Source organism: Hydra vulgaris, chromosome 09, assembly GCF_038396675.1.
Source record: "Hydra vulgaris chromosome 09, alternate assembly HydraT2T_AEP".
Taxonomy (NCBI): Eukaryota; Metazoa; Cnidaria; class Hydrozoa; order Anthoathecata; family Hydridae; genus Hydra; species Hydra vulgaris.
This window is the reverse complement of record NC_088928.1, coordinates 36170001-36190990: the sequence shown is the minus strand read 5'-3', so window position 1 is coordinate 36190990 and position 20990 is coordinate 36170001. Positions and strand designations below refer to the sequence as shown.

At 28.0% G+C, this 20990-nt stretch overlaps 1 protein-coding gene across 6 annotated transcripts in view; it reads left to right on the top strand.

The window, feature by feature from the left end:
• The first annotated feature begins 7662 nt into the window (after nt 1-7662).
• The window catches only part of LOC100214995 (rac guanine nucleotide exchange factor JJ), a 65298-nt gene continuing 51970 nt past the window's right edge, over nt 7663-20990 (top strand). For 2 of the 6 annotated variants that reach the window (XM_065805542.1, XM_065805541.1), the window contains exons 1-4: nt 7663-8055; nt 9397-9651; nt 9926-10062; nt 15867-15999. In XM_065805542.1, the coding sequence (XP_065661614.1) occupies nt 7870-8055; nt 9397-9651; nt 9926-10062; nt 15867-15999 (711 nt within the window). In that variant the 5' untranslated portion in view covers nt 7663-7869. Of the gene's footprint in view, nt 8056-8178; nt 8295-8469; nt 8743-9396; nt 9652-9925; nt 10063-15866; nt 16000-20990 lie in introns of those variants that run through there. The other 4 variants (XM_065805544.1, XM_065805543.1, XM_065805548.1 and 1 more) reach the window with 4 other exon arrangements.

The following is a 20990-nucleotide window of genomic DNA, read 5'->3' as shown; positions in this document are numbered from 1 at the left end:
CTATTCGTTCTTTTTACATAAAAGTTCATTGAATTACGATACAGGCCTAGTAGGTTGCAAAAAAGTCATATCCCTAATATATATATACATATATATATATATATATACATATATATATATATATATATATATATATATTTTTCTATTATATATATATATATATATATATATATATATATATATATATATATATATATATATATATATATATATATATATATATATATATATATAACTCCTGAATAGTAGATACGTTTAAAATGTAAGCGTGCTTGGTAAAATAATAAAAGAAATAACTTGCAATCAAAAAACATTCTCAGGTTTTCTCCCCCAGATGATTATAGTTGATAATAAATGTATTCATGAATTAAAATCTATATTTGACGAATTTAATAAATTCTTTATCGAAGTCGGTCCTAAATTAGCAAAAAGGTTTCCTTTAACCCAGTTGCTTATAAGGATTTCTTATTACCAATGGGTAATTGCTTTTCCAAAGAAATATACTCAGAATTATCTTTTGTTGAATTCAAAAGTGCTTTCAAATCTTTAAGATATTTAAAATATTTCTAATATTTTAAAGATGTTTTTTGTTATACAGTATATAAAACTTTATAAGCTAGTTAACAACATAATAAAGACATATATAATAAAACAACATAATAATGACTATCTATAAATAAATATTCATTAAATAAAAAGGCAAGGCGTACCTTTTTAATTGATTTCTGATAAAGAAATGCATTTTTTGCTTGGTCTTTTCAAATTCTGAATTCCATGCAAAAGAACATTTGCCAAACGCCTTTCAAGTTTTCTGATGATAAACCAATATCATGATATCCATTATAGACAGAATGTTTATTAGTCTTTTTCTACAACATGCTCTGTGTTTAGTTTTTTTTTACAAAGCATAACCCAATTCTAACTAGCTGATAAGTACACTCATGAAGAACAGTCAAACATCCTCGTGAAACCTTTAGCTTCATTTGTTAGTATAGGTTCATCCTCGGCATAAATTAGATCACCCTCACTTTTTTTTTTCAGCCACCCTTCCACATAGGCAGCAGAGCTCTCTTTAGCTTCTGAAAGACTCACATCATAATTGCAAGCTTCAATTGAGGTCACATCTTTAAAACTGATTGGACCTTCACATGTGTGATCTTTTTTATTGGGTTGTCCTACTTCCTCAATTTCTAGAAACGTTGAAGCAAATTGAGTTAAAAGTTTTTTAAAAGAAGAAAAAAATTCCCCAGCTGCCATTAAAACATTTACCCCTGTAGATTGTCTGTAAACAGAATATTCCTCTTCAATTCTGTCACTTTGTAGCTCACAAAGTAAGACTTAATCAAAACCGACTGAAAACAAACGCTTGCAGACAGCTATCTAGCCTTCCGTGGTTTGTTTAAGAGCTTTTTTGGTATCATAGTTAACACATTGAATTCGTTTGGGTTCATGCCCTGATTTTATAGATTGAAATTGTTCTAAAAATAACTGATCATGATATCCATTATAGACAGAATGTTTATTAGTCTTTTTCTACAACATGCTCTGTGTTTAGTTTTTTTTTACAAAGCATAACCCAATTCTAACTAGCTGATAAGTACACTCATGAAGAACAGTCAAACATCCTCGTGAAACTTTCAGCTTCATTTGTTAGTATAGGTTCATCCTCGGCATAAATTAGATCACCCTCACTTTTTTTTTTCAGCCACCCTTCCACATAGGCAGCAGAGCTCTCTTTAGCTTCTGAAAGACTCACATCATAATTGCAAGCTTCAATTGAGGTCACATCTTTAAAACTGATTGGACCTTCACATGTGTGATCTTTTTTATTGGGTTGTCCTACTTCCTCAATTTCTAGAAACGTTGAAGCAAATTGAGTTAAAAGTTTTTTAAAAGAAGAAAAAAATTCCCCAGCTGCCATTAAAACATTTACCCCTGTAGATTGTCTGTAAACAGAATATTCCTCTTCAATTCTGTCACTTTGTAGCTCACAAAGTAAGACTTAATCAAAACCGACTGAAAACAAACGCTTGCAGACAGCTATCTAGCCTTCCGTGGTTTGTTTAAGAGCTTTTTTGGTATCATAGTTAACACATTGAATTCGTTTGGGTTCATGCCCTGATTTTATAGATTGAAATTGTTCTAAAAATAACTGCAGGTTATTAAAAAATTTTTCTTGCACAGATCGGTTGTGGTCTCTTAATCTAATATTATGCTCTTTTGCAGAAACATTAACAATATTCCACCATTCTAATACATACAGTATAAAAGAGGATGTTTTATAAGCTCATTTTAGTTTTAAAGCAGCTACTACTTATTCTTATATATCTTAAATACTCTTAAAACATGATGCACATTCTGTATTTGAAGTCTTGGAGGATAAACATGGGATATAGGAACTGATTTTAAAAAATTATCTTTTTCATATTGATACAGGTTTTTGACATCAGAATAGGAACCAATCAGAAATGGTTTTATTATCAAGAGATAACTTTAACACTTTTAAGAAATCCAGTTGTTACGTAAACATTCAAGAAGATGAACTGTATCAAACAAAAGAAACCAAACACGCTGATCATCTAATGGGTGAATGGCTTGGTAGTCAGTAATTCTTTTGAAAATTTTGCAGTATTGCTGATTGATTTTATGATTATCTGTTACAGATCCTAAAATAACGGCACCACTTTTTTCAACTATAACAACAGCTTTTTTTCACAACACTGAATTGATACACTGATGTTAGTATGTAAACAGGTGTAACAGAAACCATTAAGCTAGGTCTACCATGTAAGCATTTCATCATTAAATGTAGCATGGAAGTTGATTTAAACTCCCATATAAAACTCTGCCTGAATAAGCAACTGTTGGTCTGATTTTTACCTCATCAACTATCAAAAAAGCATTTTTCTGATGATCTTTTTTTACTTTTTTGAATTTTTTTAATACAAGATCGATGTAATACAAGACCGATCGACACTTTTTGTAATACAAGACCCATGTTTGTGACAGAAATTATAGACTGCAGCTTTCGTTTACTTGGAAGCACTAAAAAATCACGAAGTTGATTGTAGTTAGATTTATAAAAAGACTCAATAGCAAAGCAATAATCAGCAATAGAGAAACTTTTTGTACAGACTAGTTTAAATTGTCTTGTAATAAAATTCAGTTTCTTTTGTTTGACAGCATCATTGGTTTCAAATTCATATTCTGAAAGAATAATTGTCACCTTTTCAATAATATCATTAACATGCAGATTATAATTATAAACTAAATTAATAGCTTCAAAAAACTGTGAGTAGAAGACTTAGCCATTGTTGGGATAATTCTCTATTCTAATGTACTTCATTTACTAAAATATCAAAAATACCAAAATATCAAAAAATATTGGTATCCGTTACAAAGTTAGTTCTATACTGTCTCCTGATAATTTAAAGTTCCTATACTTTTCGTTCATTCAAAGCTACTACATAATCTCTAATTTTGATAGGCGATTACTCATAAATCCAAAATAACCACACTCTATCGAAAACAAAAACATGCTGCAAGAATAGTTTTTAATAAGGATAGACTGTCGCATGCTAAGCCACTTTTAAAAAATTTGAAAGCATTAAATGTATATCAAATCAATATACTCCAAAATTTGTTGTTTATGCTCAAATATAAACTTAGACTTGTTCCTTCTCACTTTTCAAAGAATTTCTTCCAAAATACCAAAAATAGATACCATATCAGAGTTATGTGAAACTTCAACGTACCTTTTATCTCTCGCGCTTTTCCATTTCGTGCCGTGGTCCTTGTCTATATAAGAAATTAATATCCAAAAAGTGTACCTACTTATTTATGTGTATTGAAATAAATTTAACAATATTAAAAACTTCTTCTTGTTTGCATTCTTTGTTTTTTGCATTTTTATTTTTATTCTGCCGAAACTTATAACATTATTTTTTAAATATGAACTTATTTTAAATTGAAGTATCCAAAAATATAAGTAACGCAGAGCGGTTTCTTGATGACAAGATCATCGGTTTTCTGCAAGTTTTACGCGTTCTTTAAAGTAATTTCGTATATTTTACAGTTTTATTTTATATGTTTTTTGTATAACCGTAACTTTGTGATTTATTTTTTTAAATTTTACTCTGTAAACAGTTCTATTATATATTACGAACTTGTAAAGATTAAAGAACAAAAACAAAATAAAAAAAAACAAAAAAAAAATCAATATATATATATATATTTTTTTTAATTTTTTATTTTAGGTCCGCCAAAAAGTCCTAACGGTCTTGCCACAGAGCACCGCGGAAGTGCATTTAACCAGGAAGTTCACGCCTCCTTCCTTACCGTGATGCGAAAATTTATTCTGAGCTCGTTTCGAACCTGGATCTCCTGCTTATGAAGCAAGCGCTCTAACCACTGCGCCACGGCCGCACAAATATATTGCTTAATGGAAAGCTGATAGCATGTTTAAAAGCAGACAAAGTTAGTGGAGAACACAACTATTGTCATGACGCTTGTCTTTAAAATTCTTTTATATAAAAATACATATCGTGCAACCAGATCAAAGGTGCCACAAGTCAAAAAGCGTCAAACTGAGAAAATTAGGGTTGAAGTTTTAAGTTTTTAATATTTTTTCCAACTAAGAGTGCCATTTGTATCTGTCATTTTGTAAACATTCGTTTTAGACTTGTGGTATTTTGTCACCATGTACAACACATAACATACTATCAAATGACATTCATTTCTCAATATCCATAATTTTTGACTTGTGGCACCCTTGATCTGGGTGTACGATATGAATTTATATTTTTGCCGAGATGTTACAATATATTCATACTTTTTGTGCAATGCTTTGTCAAAATAGAATTTTGTCAGGATAGAATTAGAAAACGAATTTTTCAGGATAGAATTAGAAAACGAATTTATTTTGTCTTTTTTAATTGGAGAAGCACTGACTTTAGTGTTGGTAGACAAGAAAAAGGAACATTAAAAATACTTGGTGCATATAGTAACCGAGTATAGCCACCAGGAAGCTTAATCATTTCTGCATTTTTAGGGAAATGCTTTTCACATATAAAAAAGATTTTAGATGGCTCTATATAGGTATGTTACATAAAGTTTTTAAGTTTATCAAATTCTAGGTTGTTATATATCATTAAAATAAGCTTCATTTTAATATTCCAAAAGTGAAAAAATTACCACAATCTAACAACTAAACAATCTAACAAAAATTTATGACGTTTTAAGCACTGATTTTTTGATATTAAGGTTTGTTGAAGAAACTGTGGTCAAAATAAAGTTTTTACTAACTAAAACTATTATAACTTAATCAATTCTTATCCAAAAGCTTATATCTTGGTATTAAAAAATTGATGTAAGAGTTACCTACAAATTTATAAAGGTTTCTAAAATACGGGTACATTCGAGGGGCATGAAGGACACAAAACCACCACTATTAAAGGCAATAAAGACTATCTATTAAAAGAGTGTTTTTATTTAATGAAAATGTTAATTTTATATGCAAGATGTTGTTGCAATTAGCTATCAGACCACAGTAAAATATAGAAGTTTCATCATTGCCTTAGGGTGGACGTAGGGATGATGGTTTCAAATACCCTATTATCAAAAATGACTCTTTTTTTATAAATATTTATATCTTTATAATTAAAAAAAAATCTAGTATTGAAAACAATAATTACATTTTACTATTTTACAACATAACTAGTAGCGCACCCATTATTTCAAGGGGTGTAGGAGGGTGGGGTGAGGGGGCATGTTATTGTCTTCCTCCCCTCCCCCTCCTTTCAACCTAAACAAAAAAATTATATTTTAAATGAGATTTTAAAAAAGATTTAAAATGCTATTTATTAAAGTAATAGATTTTAATATAAAAACATCTTTTACCAAAATTCAAGATACATCACACAACGTTTTGTCAAAGGAAGAGATGGTTCCCCCTCTGACCTAAAAAAAATTTAAAAAGTATGGCGCTGCGGTGCTAATTGATTGTTTGGGATTTTTTCTGGATCAATTCTTGGATCAAGATCAAATCTCTTTACAATTTTTTTTGAAGATAAACATATCCAGTATCATCCAATATTCTATGTTATATTTTAGTCACTGGTTTTTAAAGCAATTTCAGGGATGGATACAGCATTTTTTGGTGTTTGAGAAACTACCTTCCAAACATGGAGCAAATTCTAAACATTTATACGTTTGTAATTATGTCAAATAAGGACGCTTAGCAAAAATTTGCGATGATTGGAGCCTCGGAACAAAATAGCTCTTAAATTTGGGTTCTTTGTAACCCCTCAATTTCAGGGGGTAACAAAGTTTAAAAGGCCATAATTTTTGAGACTATTGTATAGAATTTAAAACTTATCGATGAATATAAATTTATTTAAGAATAGTAAAAAAAAAACATATTTTCATTGTACCCCTAATTCACTTTAACAAAATTTTAGATTTTCTTTGAATAGATTTAATTCAAATATATTTCAATCAAAAACGTATGTCTAAAACGTATTGTAAAAGACTTGGTAAACAATAGAGATAAATGTTGCTATTTTCTGGATTATAGTGTATGCCTAGTAAGCAACAGACATGGTTAACACGTCTAAAAAACGTAATACGTTATACATTTTTTAGACGTGTTAATCACATCTTGTGGTTACTGGGCGGCCACCTTAAAAAGTAATAAACAATTCTTACAGTTTGTTTATATTAGGAGTATTTTAATTTTTTTTATATTCGATATCGTTTTTTGTATTTTTTTCATCTGAAATAAAACAAAACAAATTTGTTTCCTGTAATGTATTACTTCCAATAATGGTTGAAAAGAGACGCAATTACTTTGCGATCTTGACTAACCTTGTAATGAAAAAGATAATTAGCAAAAGCCAATGAAAAGGTTTACTGTTTACATATATAGCAATACTAGCTTCAAATATAAGCAAGAAATAGGTACTGATCTAACCCAACAGAAACGTTTGTTATTTGTGAAAAAGGACATAAAGAATGCAAATGCTCTTCATAGACTCCAATGTGAACTAGAATATTCCACGTTAGTATAGAAATAGTTTACAAGAATAATAAATGTCATCAGCTAGCAATTTTCAGAAAAAATGGTAGCAGTGTTTTAGTATCAAAATCAGTTTAGTTTGCTGCAGACGTCAAAGCTCATATTGCCTCTGAGAACTGTCTTTGCCAGTTACAGTTCCTATGAGAACTGTATCTTATTTACCATTATTTTTAAGTGTATAAAGCGCCTGATAATTGCACACAGTACCAATATATTAGGATCCCATAGTATTTCTCTGAATCATTTTTTTTACAAAGGTTCTTTTGCATAGCTTTTATACAATTTGTTACGTAGTCAAAGTAATTTTACTTAATTTGCTTAGAGGGTCAATTACACTCTACTGGCGCTCATCTGATAAATTTCTTTGTTTACCTAACTCTTTAAAGTATTATTCTACTGCAATAAAAAATCATAAAATTAAAAAAAAAAAATTACAAACTTATATTTAAAAAAACGTTTTTATAACGATAGTTTGCTTACCGCTGCTTCAAAGTAAAAAAAATTCAGGTTTCATTAGAAGGTTATTTATCATTCAACGTGTCAATAAGTCATTCAGGATTTTGCATTCACTAAAGAAAATCTTTTCCGCAAACATTATTCTTCAATATATAAAAAAAAACATTTATTCCGTAAGCTTGTTTTCAAAGAAAATTTTAATACACTGTGTTATTTGATGAGTTTTTTTTTTTTTAATAAACTTATTTTAAATATTAATAAAAAAAGAAGAAAAAATTATTTAAAGACACAACAAAACGCTAAAATAAATTAAACAAAAAAAAATAGACTTTTTTAAAATGAAAGATTATATTGAAATATCATGTAATACACCAATCATTGTCAGAAAAGCTTTAATTGCAGCAAATAATGAAACCGTCGGATATTTGGATGAAACCGTCGGATATAACTATTTGGATGAAAGTTTTGACGACAACGTTTTTGGCATATTGGAAAATGAGAGTGGAATGAAAACGTTGGACAATGTAAGTCAAATACTTAAATCTATTTTAAAAAACTTCATTCTTGTTTGACAGTATATTGAAACAAAAATAACAAACAATTGAAACAAAACAATAAACACTCATCAAAAATATTAGAATAACAGCATCTAAGAAACATGTGTTACAACCATTTTAAAAACTTTAGTGTTCTTAGCTGTATATTGATATAGAGTTTTTGGATGCTACTTTTTCAGAGCCGTTGTTGGAATTGTTGTTTTCAGGTTAATAAAAAAAAGTTATATGCTAAATGATTTTTTAAACGTTAAAACTTTTTTTTTTAATTTTACTTTTAAAAGTTAAAATCTACTACAAAGCTGCAAGTATTTTGCCAGCTATGCTAATATTTTTTTTCAAAATATAAATACCTAAATACAATTACAAAATAAATTTAGGTTTGTATCTTTTCTCTTAATAACATAAACAAGCTTAAAAAGTAAGAATTCAAGTGTCATTGTGGAGACAAAACCCACTTAAAGTTACTTTATTTTAAATAAACTTAAAAATGGCAATATAAACGTAGCGAACTGCATTCATACATAACATTTTTTTATTAACAAGCGAAGGTATCTTTATACAAAAACTTGTTGCTTAGAATATATAAGTATTTGCTCAGTTGTTAAAGTTTAAAAGCAATATATTGAGATCATTCAGGGTAAAGAAATAAATAAGGTAAAGCATTATTAACTTTTTTGATTTTTGAAAAGAATTGACTTGATCTCTCGTAATATATTTTAAAAATAGTTATATCTACTTTCAACGGAGTTCTTTAGATTTTTTCACAGGCAAGCATTAATCATTTTCATTAACGAATATATACTTTATAACGCATCGTTTTTCTTTTTTAAAAAACTAATTTTAAATCTAGTTTTAGTGTTTGTGTATATAAATTTACTGAAAGATTTATATCAAACATTATGAACTTAAAAAATTTATTTAAACTATAAATAATCATTGATTATTCGTATATCTTTAAACGGTTTAAACGGCTTGACATTTATGCATACGTGCGAGAGAAATTCTGTTCGCCTTTGGTTTACATATTTAAAGTAAGTTTTAGCTTCCTTACTTCGAATATATAATAAACTTTATCACAAAATAAAATATATTGAATGATAAAAAATTAAATTCTGAAGGCGCATCAGTCAAACGGAGAGTTATATAGTGATTGCTCATAAAATTTTATATTAAGAACTAAATTAGATTCTATGAATTTCCGAGGGTTTTCAAGTAATTTATTTATACTCATTGTTTCGCATATATGCAAAACAATGAGCGTGAAAAATTTGATATTTTATTGATCAATTTGTATTATTTATTAAATAGAACGTTGCAAAAGCTCAGCTCTTTCAAACGGTCGATGAAATCTATAATGAAACGAGTAGCAAACCTTTTAAATTAAAATACGAAATAATTTCAGATCAAAACAACTTTAGTAAAAACAATTTCATATTTAAAAGTCGTGACAGGTTTTTCACATATCCAGCAATTGAAGATAGCTCTGTAATATGGTATTATAATACAAAAAACTTGACATACAAAGCAAATGAATTCTATTCAAGAGAAGTCTCTAGCAATGAGGTATCTTTAATTGATTTATAATTCCTAATATGATTTATATTCATTATACATAAACTATATTATTACTTATAAATTATATATCTCGTATATAAACTGTGCATAATATATAAATGATATACATTAAAAAAGGGGTAAAGTTGAGTAAATGTGTATATTTATATATGCATATAGTTATTATATATATATATATATATATATATATATATATATATATATATATATATATATATATATATATATATATATATATATATATATAAATAATTCAATATAGAAAAATTATCTCTCATTGATGCTGAATATTCCCATAAATCGATCCAAAATATTACAAGAAAACCTTCTGCAGGTTCCAATGGAAACTGATTTTCTAGACAATAAACCAAGTCAAACATTCCTCGGCGTTAGAAGAAGGTAATGAAAAAAAAATATGTTTTTATCATTTGTAATATATATTTATACAATCATTAGAGCAAATTAAAATAAATCTTGACAATTTTTAAAATTGATTTCAAAATCAATTGAAAAAGGTCATTAATTATTATAATAAATAGTGCTATATATTTTTTACAAACTAGAATTATTATAATAATTAATTAATAATTAAAGAATCATTATGATAAATAAGTTATATTATTTAACTAAAGCAAGCTAATGATTATTAAATCTATTTAATATCTTTATATAAAGTATCATATAAAGATAAGTAAAGTTACGCAAATGCGGTAAAAGCGACCTAGCGATCGTAAACTATTCAATCCTTTGAATGACTTGAAGTTAATCTGTATTGGCTTAAGCAGCGTTTTCAGAGAATTTAGGTCAGTCCATCAATTAGAAATATATTTTATTCGTTATTCTTGAGCGTTTAATTATTAAAGGAAAATTTTTAGACCCTAATTGGAACAAGGTTATGTTAAAATTTGACCTAAATAATGAAAAGTTTTATGAGATGCCAAGCGTTAATTCATATATAAACACTTTAAAACGCAACAGCTTAAATCATTAGAGTTTTTGTGATTATCAATACTATTTGTCCAATAATAACAAAAAGTTTACTTTGTTTAAAATTTTTTATGTGTTATTATTTTTATTTAATAATATTTATTAAGTTTCAAAACTTATATCATTATTACTTTTAGTACACTCGTTTGAAAGAAAATATTTTCATTATCACATGATTATCACATGGCAACAAAAACATAGTTATAGTAAAAATTACACTTACTCGCGATATCACAACAACTATTTTGAATTAAGTAACAACTAACTGCGAAAATAATGACAATATATTTATAAAATCAAAAATTGCATTCGTATTCTATTTGTAATCGTAAAATCTATTTAAAATTTATATACGCGAGTTTAAGAAAATTTTACTTTGATTTCAATATAATTAAAACGTTAATCCTTGTTTTGGATTTTTTCAGCTATTTTTTTTTTGCTTTTTACAAGCTTAAGATATTTTTTTTTTGCTTTTGTGTGTATTGAAAGCATAACTCGTTGGTTTAAAACCTGTTTTATAAACTCGCCATAAAAATATTTAAATTGTAAACTTCACAACCAGATGCAATAAGCACATACATTCAGGTGAGGATCTAACATTTTTTGGACTTTGAGATAGCTAACTTCCAGACATAAAGCAAACTTTAAACATTTATATGTTTATACTTATGTCAAAAAAGATGGTTTGCAAAACATTGAGATTATTGGAGCCTGGGAACAAAAAATCCCAAAATTTTTGTTCTAGGTCCAATTTTATTTATTATTCATAACCTAGTTGAAAGTCTAAAATCTACGGCAAAAATGTTTACTTATCACACAAAACTCATAGCCTAAATTAGCCTGTAAGAAAAGTAACAAAAAATCAACAAGACTGAATCAAGACTAAGTAACCTAACGGTCGAGGTGGCGCATACGACTAAGCTCTTCAAAATACAAGATAAAACATATTAACCATAACAACTTTAAACAAACACAACGATAGCTGTAGACAAAAAAGATCTTAAGATATTATTCAGCAAAAATTCAGAAAGAAATTTAGCTGTCAAATTAGAAAGCAATATGAAGTTAAACTCACAAACGATCTAATTCGCTCACAAAGCAAAAAAGTGTCAGAGCCTGATAAAATATTTTTGTTTCTGGAAACAATAACTTTAGAGCAGTCTCAAAAAAACCTACATCAGATCAAATCTAGAATTTTCAGTTGCACCATGAAATCTTTACTTGTACTTTACTTGTAGCAACTAAATATAACATCGCTAAAAACTATTATTTCTATAACAAAAAATAAACAAAACATCGCTCAAAACTAGATATTTAAGTAGAGCTCTTATCCAAAAATTTGTAACAAAATTGAGTTTTTGACATGTCTCACTAGTATATAATCTAAAAAAGGAGGCCACAAAAACTACTACGAAAAAGAAACAGTAAGATGCTGCAGCCAAAGACAACTTTTTCTACAAACGGCTAACCCTGGAATACACCACCATTCATAAAGACATCAAGCTGAATACTCATTTAAAGACTGCTATTATCTTAAAACCTAGTTCTATGCCAAATTTAAAACCAACACTGCAAGCCAAAAAAAAATAGAGGTCGATCCTAAACCAGTGGTTTTACTGCGCACGTACTTTATGGATGCCCCTTAAACCTAACGTAAATTTTATAAAAAAATAAGTAATTCCATTAAACCGTTCATTTATTGTGTTATTTAGTGGTTACTTTACAGCCCAGCCTTAATAATATCAATTTTGAAAAGAGCAGCCGTAGCGCAGTGGTTAATATTCTGGCTCAAAACCACGAGGTCTGTGGTTCAATGCCGGCTTTGGCCAAATAAGTAACACTTATAGCACCTTAAATACACACATTAAAATAATAAAAAATAGTTAATAAGTTTTTATTTTTTCTTTAATTCTTCAAACTCAAATACCATGTCAAATTTCATTAAGCTTAACAGCATAACCACTATTTGGAATTATTTTCTGCACAACAAAGAAAGTGAAACAGCATCTAAACTATTCATAGTTTAGATGCTGAAAGTGAAACAGCATCTAAACTATTCATACGCATTTATTTTAGTGAAAAAAAGGAACTACAGAAAACAACTAGTCTGAAGCGGTGCAAAAAAAAATCTCCTAATACTTTTTCCAAAATGATAATAGATTTCTTTAGCATATATAAAGTATGGTATAAAAATGAATTACGACATAATATTGACAATAAAACTAAGTTTTAATAAGTTTTTAGAATTATTGATTAAATGGTGTCATCTGCCATGATTATATAAATCCTTATGGGGTATTGCAATAGTAATACAAAAATAACAAAGATTTAACATAAATTTTTTTGATTGAGACCCGCCATCTGTAAGAATCAGGCAGAGCTCATTAGCTCATTGGTGAGCCTCTTTAAGAATTGTTTTTTATTTTTAATACGCTGTTGCTATTCATTCTTGAAGATCAATTCTAAAATATTTATTTTAAAATATTTATTTGTTCTCTGTGTTTGTAAAAAAACAAATAATTGTCGAATTTTGAAATCCAATATCTAGATCTAGATATTTTAGAACTATTGACCAAATGGAGTCAAACGCATTTTTAAACTTGTTTTTTTTTGTTTTTTTTTCTAGATAAATGCTTATACTTTTATTAAATTAAAACAACGCTTTTACTTTTTTTAAGGTTTTTTTTTTTTTTTCATTATTATATATTAGCTAGTTGAAACCAAAGAAAGAGATTAGTTATATATGGCAGGCAGGATGCTTGTTTAAACATCATGCTTCAAAAGTACGTAAAAATTGATTATTTAGTTTAACACAATCTTCATTTTCATCTAAAGTCTTTAATAGTCTTTTTAAATTATAAATCTTGATTTAGTGAATTACTTCAAAATATAAAAAATACCAATAGGTAAGACAAATTTTAGGAGCTGTTCATAAATTACTTCACGCTGTACAAGAATGTGTGTGAAGTGAGAAGGGGAAGGGCGGGGAGATAAATAGATTTTGTGACACTTTGTGACATGAAGAGGAAGGGTTCAAAAATTCAAAAAAAAGCGTGTTATAATATAGGATCGTTCCTAAAATTTATTACCTGAGCTTTCAAAAATTATCATTTAAAAGAAACCTGAGCATAGTTCTTTTAACTTTCAGATTAAAAATAATATTTGCCGTATTGTTTTAGATTTTGCATCTAAGGGGCTGTTTATAAATAACGTAACGCATATTGTAAAGTTTTTAGACACCCTCTCTTCCCCTAATCACATAATTCTAACCCACTTCCCCCACCTCTACAACGTTATTTATCAAATTAAATGTATACTGAAATGGATTTTACATTTCATGGAATATTTACAGATAGTACAAGTACTAATTTTAAGTTAATACCATAATGATAAACTAAAAAAAAACGTAAACAGTGCAATACTTAAACAAAAAACTTTATGAAATAATAATAAAGTAAGAAGTTGAAATGAACAGCCGTAACCCTTTAGATTCTTATGTACTTTACTAGATGTAGATTTAAAAAAAATTTAAAAAAATAAAAAACCAAACCTTTGGATGAAAATAAAGATTCAAATTAACAAAAAATCAATTTATGCGTACTTTCAAAGCATAATATTTAGAGAAACAATCTGTCTACCATTTATTTTTTAAATTTTTTTAGGTCTCAACTAGCTAATATATAATAATATGAAAAAGTATTTATTTGATTTTAAGTTTGAAAATGCGTTTGACACCGTTTGGTCAATAAATCTAAAATAATTGTCGAATTTTGGACTTATTTAGAGAACAAGTAAATTTGTAGCATTAATCTTCTGAATAGCAAGAGTATATTAAAAAAATTACAGTTTTAAAATGGCTCACTAATGAGTTCTACATGATTCTTACAGGTGGCGGCTCTCAATCAAAAAGGAAATCTGTTTAATCTATGTTAATTTTTCTTACTATTTCTATGCCCCATAGGAATTTTTTATAAATATGGTAAATAAAATAAAATACTCATTTTTGAGAATAAATTTATACTGTAAGCCAAGGGCTTTAGCTATTAAAAGATCACATGAATTGCATTAATCGACTTTAACTACGTTTTTATGTTGGACTTTGAGCCTTATTTATTATAAATATGTTTCCATTTTTAGGTATTATACTAGATTAATATTTACGATAGTTAAAAAAATTATGGGATATTTGCGGTCTTAGGTGAAAATGAAGGTTAAAAATTACAAAAATGTTTACTTTGTCTATTTTATTATTTTTAGTTCTAAACTAATAAATAATAATCAAGTGAAATACTCATTGAAAAGTTTGTTCTATTTTCAAGTTTAAAAAGGGTTTCGACACCATTTGGTCAATATTCCTAAAAGTTTTTTGAACTTCAAAGTTCAATATCTACAGAAAATATAAATATTTAAAAATTTTTCTAAGAAGTTTACCTTTTACACTAAAAAAAAAAAGATTGAAATTTTTACCTTATAGTAGGATATATGATATACTATTAGTACGGTATACTTTTATGCCTTTCAAGGTAGAAAATTATATCAAAAATAGTAGTTTGTCATACAATTTTTTTTCTTTTAGATATAATTTTCTACCTTAGAAGGTAGAATTTTATACCTTACTAAGGGTATATCACACATCTTACCCTAAGGTAAACATTTCCACCTTTTTTTAGAGTGTAGTATGAATAGCATCAGCATACTAAAAATATGGTGAGTTTAAAGAGGGTCACTATTGGGCTCTTATTTATTCTTACAGTTGCTTTTAAGCTAAATATTAGATATCAAGTTTTGCTTTTGGTTTTAAAAAACATAGTACTTTCAGTCCCAAAAAGTAGTTTTTCCAGTAGCTTATAGATACTTTTTACAATCCTTGAGTTGATAACTAGCGATGGTACAGCAATGTCTTAAGTTTTGATTTTTCAGAACATTTAAACACAATAATCTGAACTATGTGTTAGACGTATAATGTTGTGCATTATGTAAAACACAGTAATGACCAGTGTGTTTAGAACTACGCATTGAACGTGTTGAAAATTGCATGCAATGTGTTGAAAATTGTATGCAATGTGTTGAACTTATTATTGAACACAATGTGTTAAGTTTTTTTAACTTTTTAAATTTTGCTCCTTTATTTAATTTTATTGCTTTTTTTATGTTTGAGCTCACTTCATTATCTGTTTTTTGCTCTCATTTTTTAAACAGGTTAGAGTTTTATTTAGATCATACAGTCAACGTTATGGTGTGTGTGCTAGCCCTATTTTGCGCGATTTGTGCACTCCAAGAGAACGTTCTTATACATTTAGTACTAATGATACAAAAGTAAACAGACACAGCTCAGAATATGTTTCTGTCGTAAGTATGAAAAATATTTTTCGACCAGTTTAAAAATATTTTTGGCATTCGTTTAACTTGAACTATTTCATTATTTTAATAAAGCTTTAATTGATTTAAGTGTATTTTGAATTTTGAAATTTTACATTGTTTATTAATAAACATTGTAAAAGCCAAAAGCGGTTTTTTGAAAAAAAGAGATCACATACGAGATCCAAAAAAATCAGTTTCTATGGTTGAATAAGGTCGGGTGAATAAAAAAAGCAATTGCTTATATACTCAACGTATTTGAATTAATTATTCAGCGTTACGTGAATAAAAGTTTAAGCAAAATTGCTCAAGTTTTTATTAACGTAAAGCTGAGCAATTTACTCCAAAAACGCTGAGTAATTGCTCAGCTTTACAAGAATAAAATTTTTACCGATTTTGGTTAAATTTTTATTCACGTAAAGCTGAACAATTCCTCCAAAAACGCAATAAAAACGAGTAAAAGCAATTACTTTTTACTATTTACCCGGCCTTATTCAACCATAGAATGTATTTACGCGACAGACTTATGCTTATTTTATTTAAAAATTGTTTTATGGTGTTGTCTAAAATAAAAAAATAAAAACACTAAAAGTAAAATAAAGTTGTTTAAAGATTACATGAAGTTTCTTTTTTTTTTTTTCTTTTTTTTTCTGACGTTTATTTTTAATAAAGCACAAACTGACTATTTCAATAATTTATTAAATATGTTATTATTGGTTATTAACTTCATGGTGATCTAAATAAAGGATTAAAATATAGAAGAATTTTAGTAATTTTAAAAAGTTGAGATTTGTTATACTTTTGAAAAATTATGGTGGCGCTTTTCGTTTAAAGTTGCACACACATTAGCTTAACAAAAAATTACAACGGATATCGGGCTAACCTACAAGTAGCAAATGCGTTGTTTGTAAAACATTGTGGAATCACAAATTTGGTATTACTGTTTGGCATATAGAACTGTAAACAATAGGAAGTTTTGATATAATTAAAATTACATTAATCAGGTTAAAAAATTATGAAATAATTATTGAAATATTAATAATCATTGAATATTAATAAAATAAAAGTATTCTAGGAAAGTATTGATCAGTTTGTTAACGTCGTAGCTAAAAGTACATATTTGACAGATCTTTAAAATTTTATATCCCAATCAGTTAACTGTGAAGTATAAGTAGCATCAGGTAGAACAATTATGAAATTATTATTGAAATATATTATTATAAAGTATTAATGAAATTGAAGTGTTAATAAAACCACCTCATTTTGTTAATACAAAGAGTCACAGTTACAGGTAAATTTTTTACAGACGTATATTTAATATAATAGCTGCCTGTCTTTAACCATTTGTATGTTATCTTTTAACCATTTGTATGCTACCATTTAACCATTTGTATGCTATCTTTTAACCATTTGTATGCTTTCTTTTAACCATTTGTATGCTATCTTTTAACCATTTGTACGCTATTTTTTAATCATTTGTATGCAATCTTTTAAATGGTTATTCTTGATATTTCACTCTTTATCTTTTTGTTCTTTGAACGCATTTGCTCCCGGTGCGTGGTTGCAGGTTATAACCCTCTAGTCAGAGTTAAACTTGTCTTCTGAAGACCTTGATATTTGGTCAATTACTGAAGGAGAGTTAAATCACAACCTGATAAAATAATTAGTAAAAACACCAGATAATGTAAAAAGCAGCTGTAGCACAGTGGTTAGTGCACTTAGCTCAGAAGCTGGAGATCCGTTGTTTAACACCACCTATGGGCAACTTTTACAACATTGGTAAGGAGGCGTGTACTTCTTTTCAAATGCTCTTCCGCGGTGCTCTGTGATACGACCGTAAGGACCTCTTGGGACACCTAAAATAAAAATTTAAAAAACAAAATAGTAATATAAATATAATAAGTAAATATTAAAGCAGAAAATTGCAAAGTTTTATTAAATTACATCCGTTTGTTTAAAAAAGAAGGCGCAGAAAATTTTAATGTAAAATTTATTATATAAAACATATGTAAAGTTAATTATATAAAACATATGTAAAACATAATATATAAAACATATGCAAAATTTAATATACATGTTAATGCATGCGTTGCAAAATAACACTTCTTGATTTATTTTTAAAATAATTTTGGAAAATCAAAGAACGTTTTAAAAAGTTTATTTACGTTCTAAATAGCTTATTTAAGCTCTTCAAGTTTTAGTTTTACTCTTTGTCAATGCGTTCTAACGAGGTGGCAATCATTGTCAACATATGGTTTAACTATAACTCTTTGTTGGCTCGACTAATAAAAATACGCTGGGTTAACTAAGTTATGATGCGCGGGAACAGAGTCAACAATGGTCACCTCCTAAATAAGAGGGAAAAAAATTATGAGTGTCAAAGCAAACTGTGACAGTTTGTATTTGTAAATAGTCAATGCAATATCATTTTGCATGTCTAGTAAATTAAAAATATGCACAACAAATTTGTGTACGGCTAGTTGCGGCTATTTTGCTAGTTCGGTATAGTAAAATAAAAATTACAAACCACTTTTAGCCCATTCGTTATCACCTCCAACCACGGCTATCTAAAACACAGGCCTATTAATCGTGCAAACCGTAAAAATAACTGGAGGCCGATTAGTAAAAATTTAATTTAGGCTTTATTTTGATTTATAAAATTATTTTAACAAATTACAATTGTTATCTAATTTGTCAACTAAAGGCATACCTATTTTATATTTATTGAAGAAAAAATATTACCAAATTTCAATGAAACATAATTTATTCAAAAGAGTTTTATATAAGTCAAACAACAAAAACAACACAAGTTTTAATTTAATCACTCAGTTTTAAAATTTTTTGAGCTGGCTCCTTGTAAGAGCGTGGAGTGTTTAGCTTTGAATAATTATTTAAAAAAATATTTGACAAAATTTTACAACTTTTCATACACTTATTATTCTTCAAATAACCAAAAAAAAAATTGTTGATTGATTGAAAGTAGTATGATAAGGAATGCAAACAAACTGGCAAAGTCATATCCAGTGCAATAAAAAGTATATAACAAAAGAAAGTAAATTGACTTAAAATGTCAGTTGGCTTTGTTAAACCACCTCTATCTAAGTCTAAGAGATAAGCACCATACTTATTACAATATGAATATGTATCAGTGTCAAGATCTTCATAACCAATCTTAAATTGAAGGTAACCAGCAATGTATACTAAAGCCATTTTAACAGAGTCAGTTAAACTAGACTCTAATATTTTCAAAGAATCAAATATTTCACTTTCCTTTTGTGTTAGTTGCCTCTGACAGTTTATGCAAGTATGACCAACATTAAACTCACGAAAGTCTGAATCATATTGTAAAAGTAGTTTTGAGTGCTCAATTTTAGTTTTTTCTAAAACTTGTTGAACCGAAATAAAATAAGCACCACCAGCACCTTGACATAACTTACTTAATGCCTTTTCAATAAGGTCAGTTGTAAAGTCACCAAGTTTTACAAATTCGTGTAATGTACTTAACAAATATTTTGCTAACTCAACTAGTCCTTTTAAGGTATGGACTATCGCTTTAGATGTTTCAACAGTCAATGTTTTAATTCTATTTTTTCCATTATGGCAATCCATATCTTCACAGATTTGTGATAATGAAAGTATCTGTTGCAGACGAAGATCATCAGTTGAATTTATGACAGAGCGCAATGGGTCTCTTAACCTTTTATCATCACCCAGTTTGTGAACATTAATAATTTTCCATGCGTCTATAAACATTTTTAGAAATACAACAGTTCCTTTAACATTGGTTTGGTCTATTTTAGGATGTGTTGATAAGGCAGAAAGAGTTTCATCACAAAAAACTCTCAAACACAAAGAAACATTTTGTCGCTCAACAGGTTTTGGAAAGATAAAAGCTGTATTTAAACGTGAAAGAGTCACAAGTGTCTTACTTTCTAAGTTGTAAAGGTTCTTAAGATCACTCAACCTTGCAATTAAATTATCATCATCATCCTTAAATTGAATTTCTTGTGTTTTTTCAGTAATCCAATTATTTCTTATGTTTTTCCATATATGAACATAATCGTAAAGTAAAAAAATGTTATTTTTAGTCAGCCATGGTTTCTCTTCTAAAGTTTTTTTGGTAATGAATAATCGCATCATTGAAATTCAAAGAGTCCACTTTCAACTTGAGAGAAAGTTTCAAGTTGATCAGTTTGTACACTTCTTGCACCAGAAGTTGATGAAGTTGTAATTCTTGACTTTGGAGGTGCAGTTGGTACAAGGCTGGACTTAACACAATTAAAAATAGAAGGTGGAGAAGAGGGTCTTTCCTTACCATAAACATTTATTTTTTTGAAATTTATAGGCCAATGTTCAGAACATACAACAGTGTATTTGCTATCAGGAATGTTGCTTCTTGGAATAGCAGATAGCCACTTTCTACGATCTTCTGGATCTTTTGGTAATCTGTCAACAGCAGATTACCAAATTTTTTATCTGTTAAATAATTAGTAGAGCAATTCGCAACACAACTCTTTAAAGGCATAATAAGTCTCAATAAATATTTTTTCTTCTTCCAATTTTAAACAACTATATTTAACCTTCGGCAAATATTTGTGAGTTAATCGGCCTCCAGTTATTTTTACGGTTTGCACGATTAATAGGCCTGTGTTTTAGATAGCCGTGCCTCCAACAAATAGTTTTTCTTGCTTTAAGTATTTTATGGCTTTGTTTTACAATCGTATGTAACTAACTTTTATTTTAAAAATTTGAAATTGGGTGAATTATTAGACAAATGTAAAATAATAAAGTATACATTCAAAATAAATTATAAGATTTGGTATCCACATGTCTCCATTCGTATTCACATTTCTTCGTTGAGCTTAAACGTGTGTTAGTAAAACATTTTCACGTTAAAGAATAAATTACACGAAACGCTTAAGAATAAATTACACTATGATTAATTGACTACTTGGAGAAAAGTTTGTTGAGTTTTAACAAAT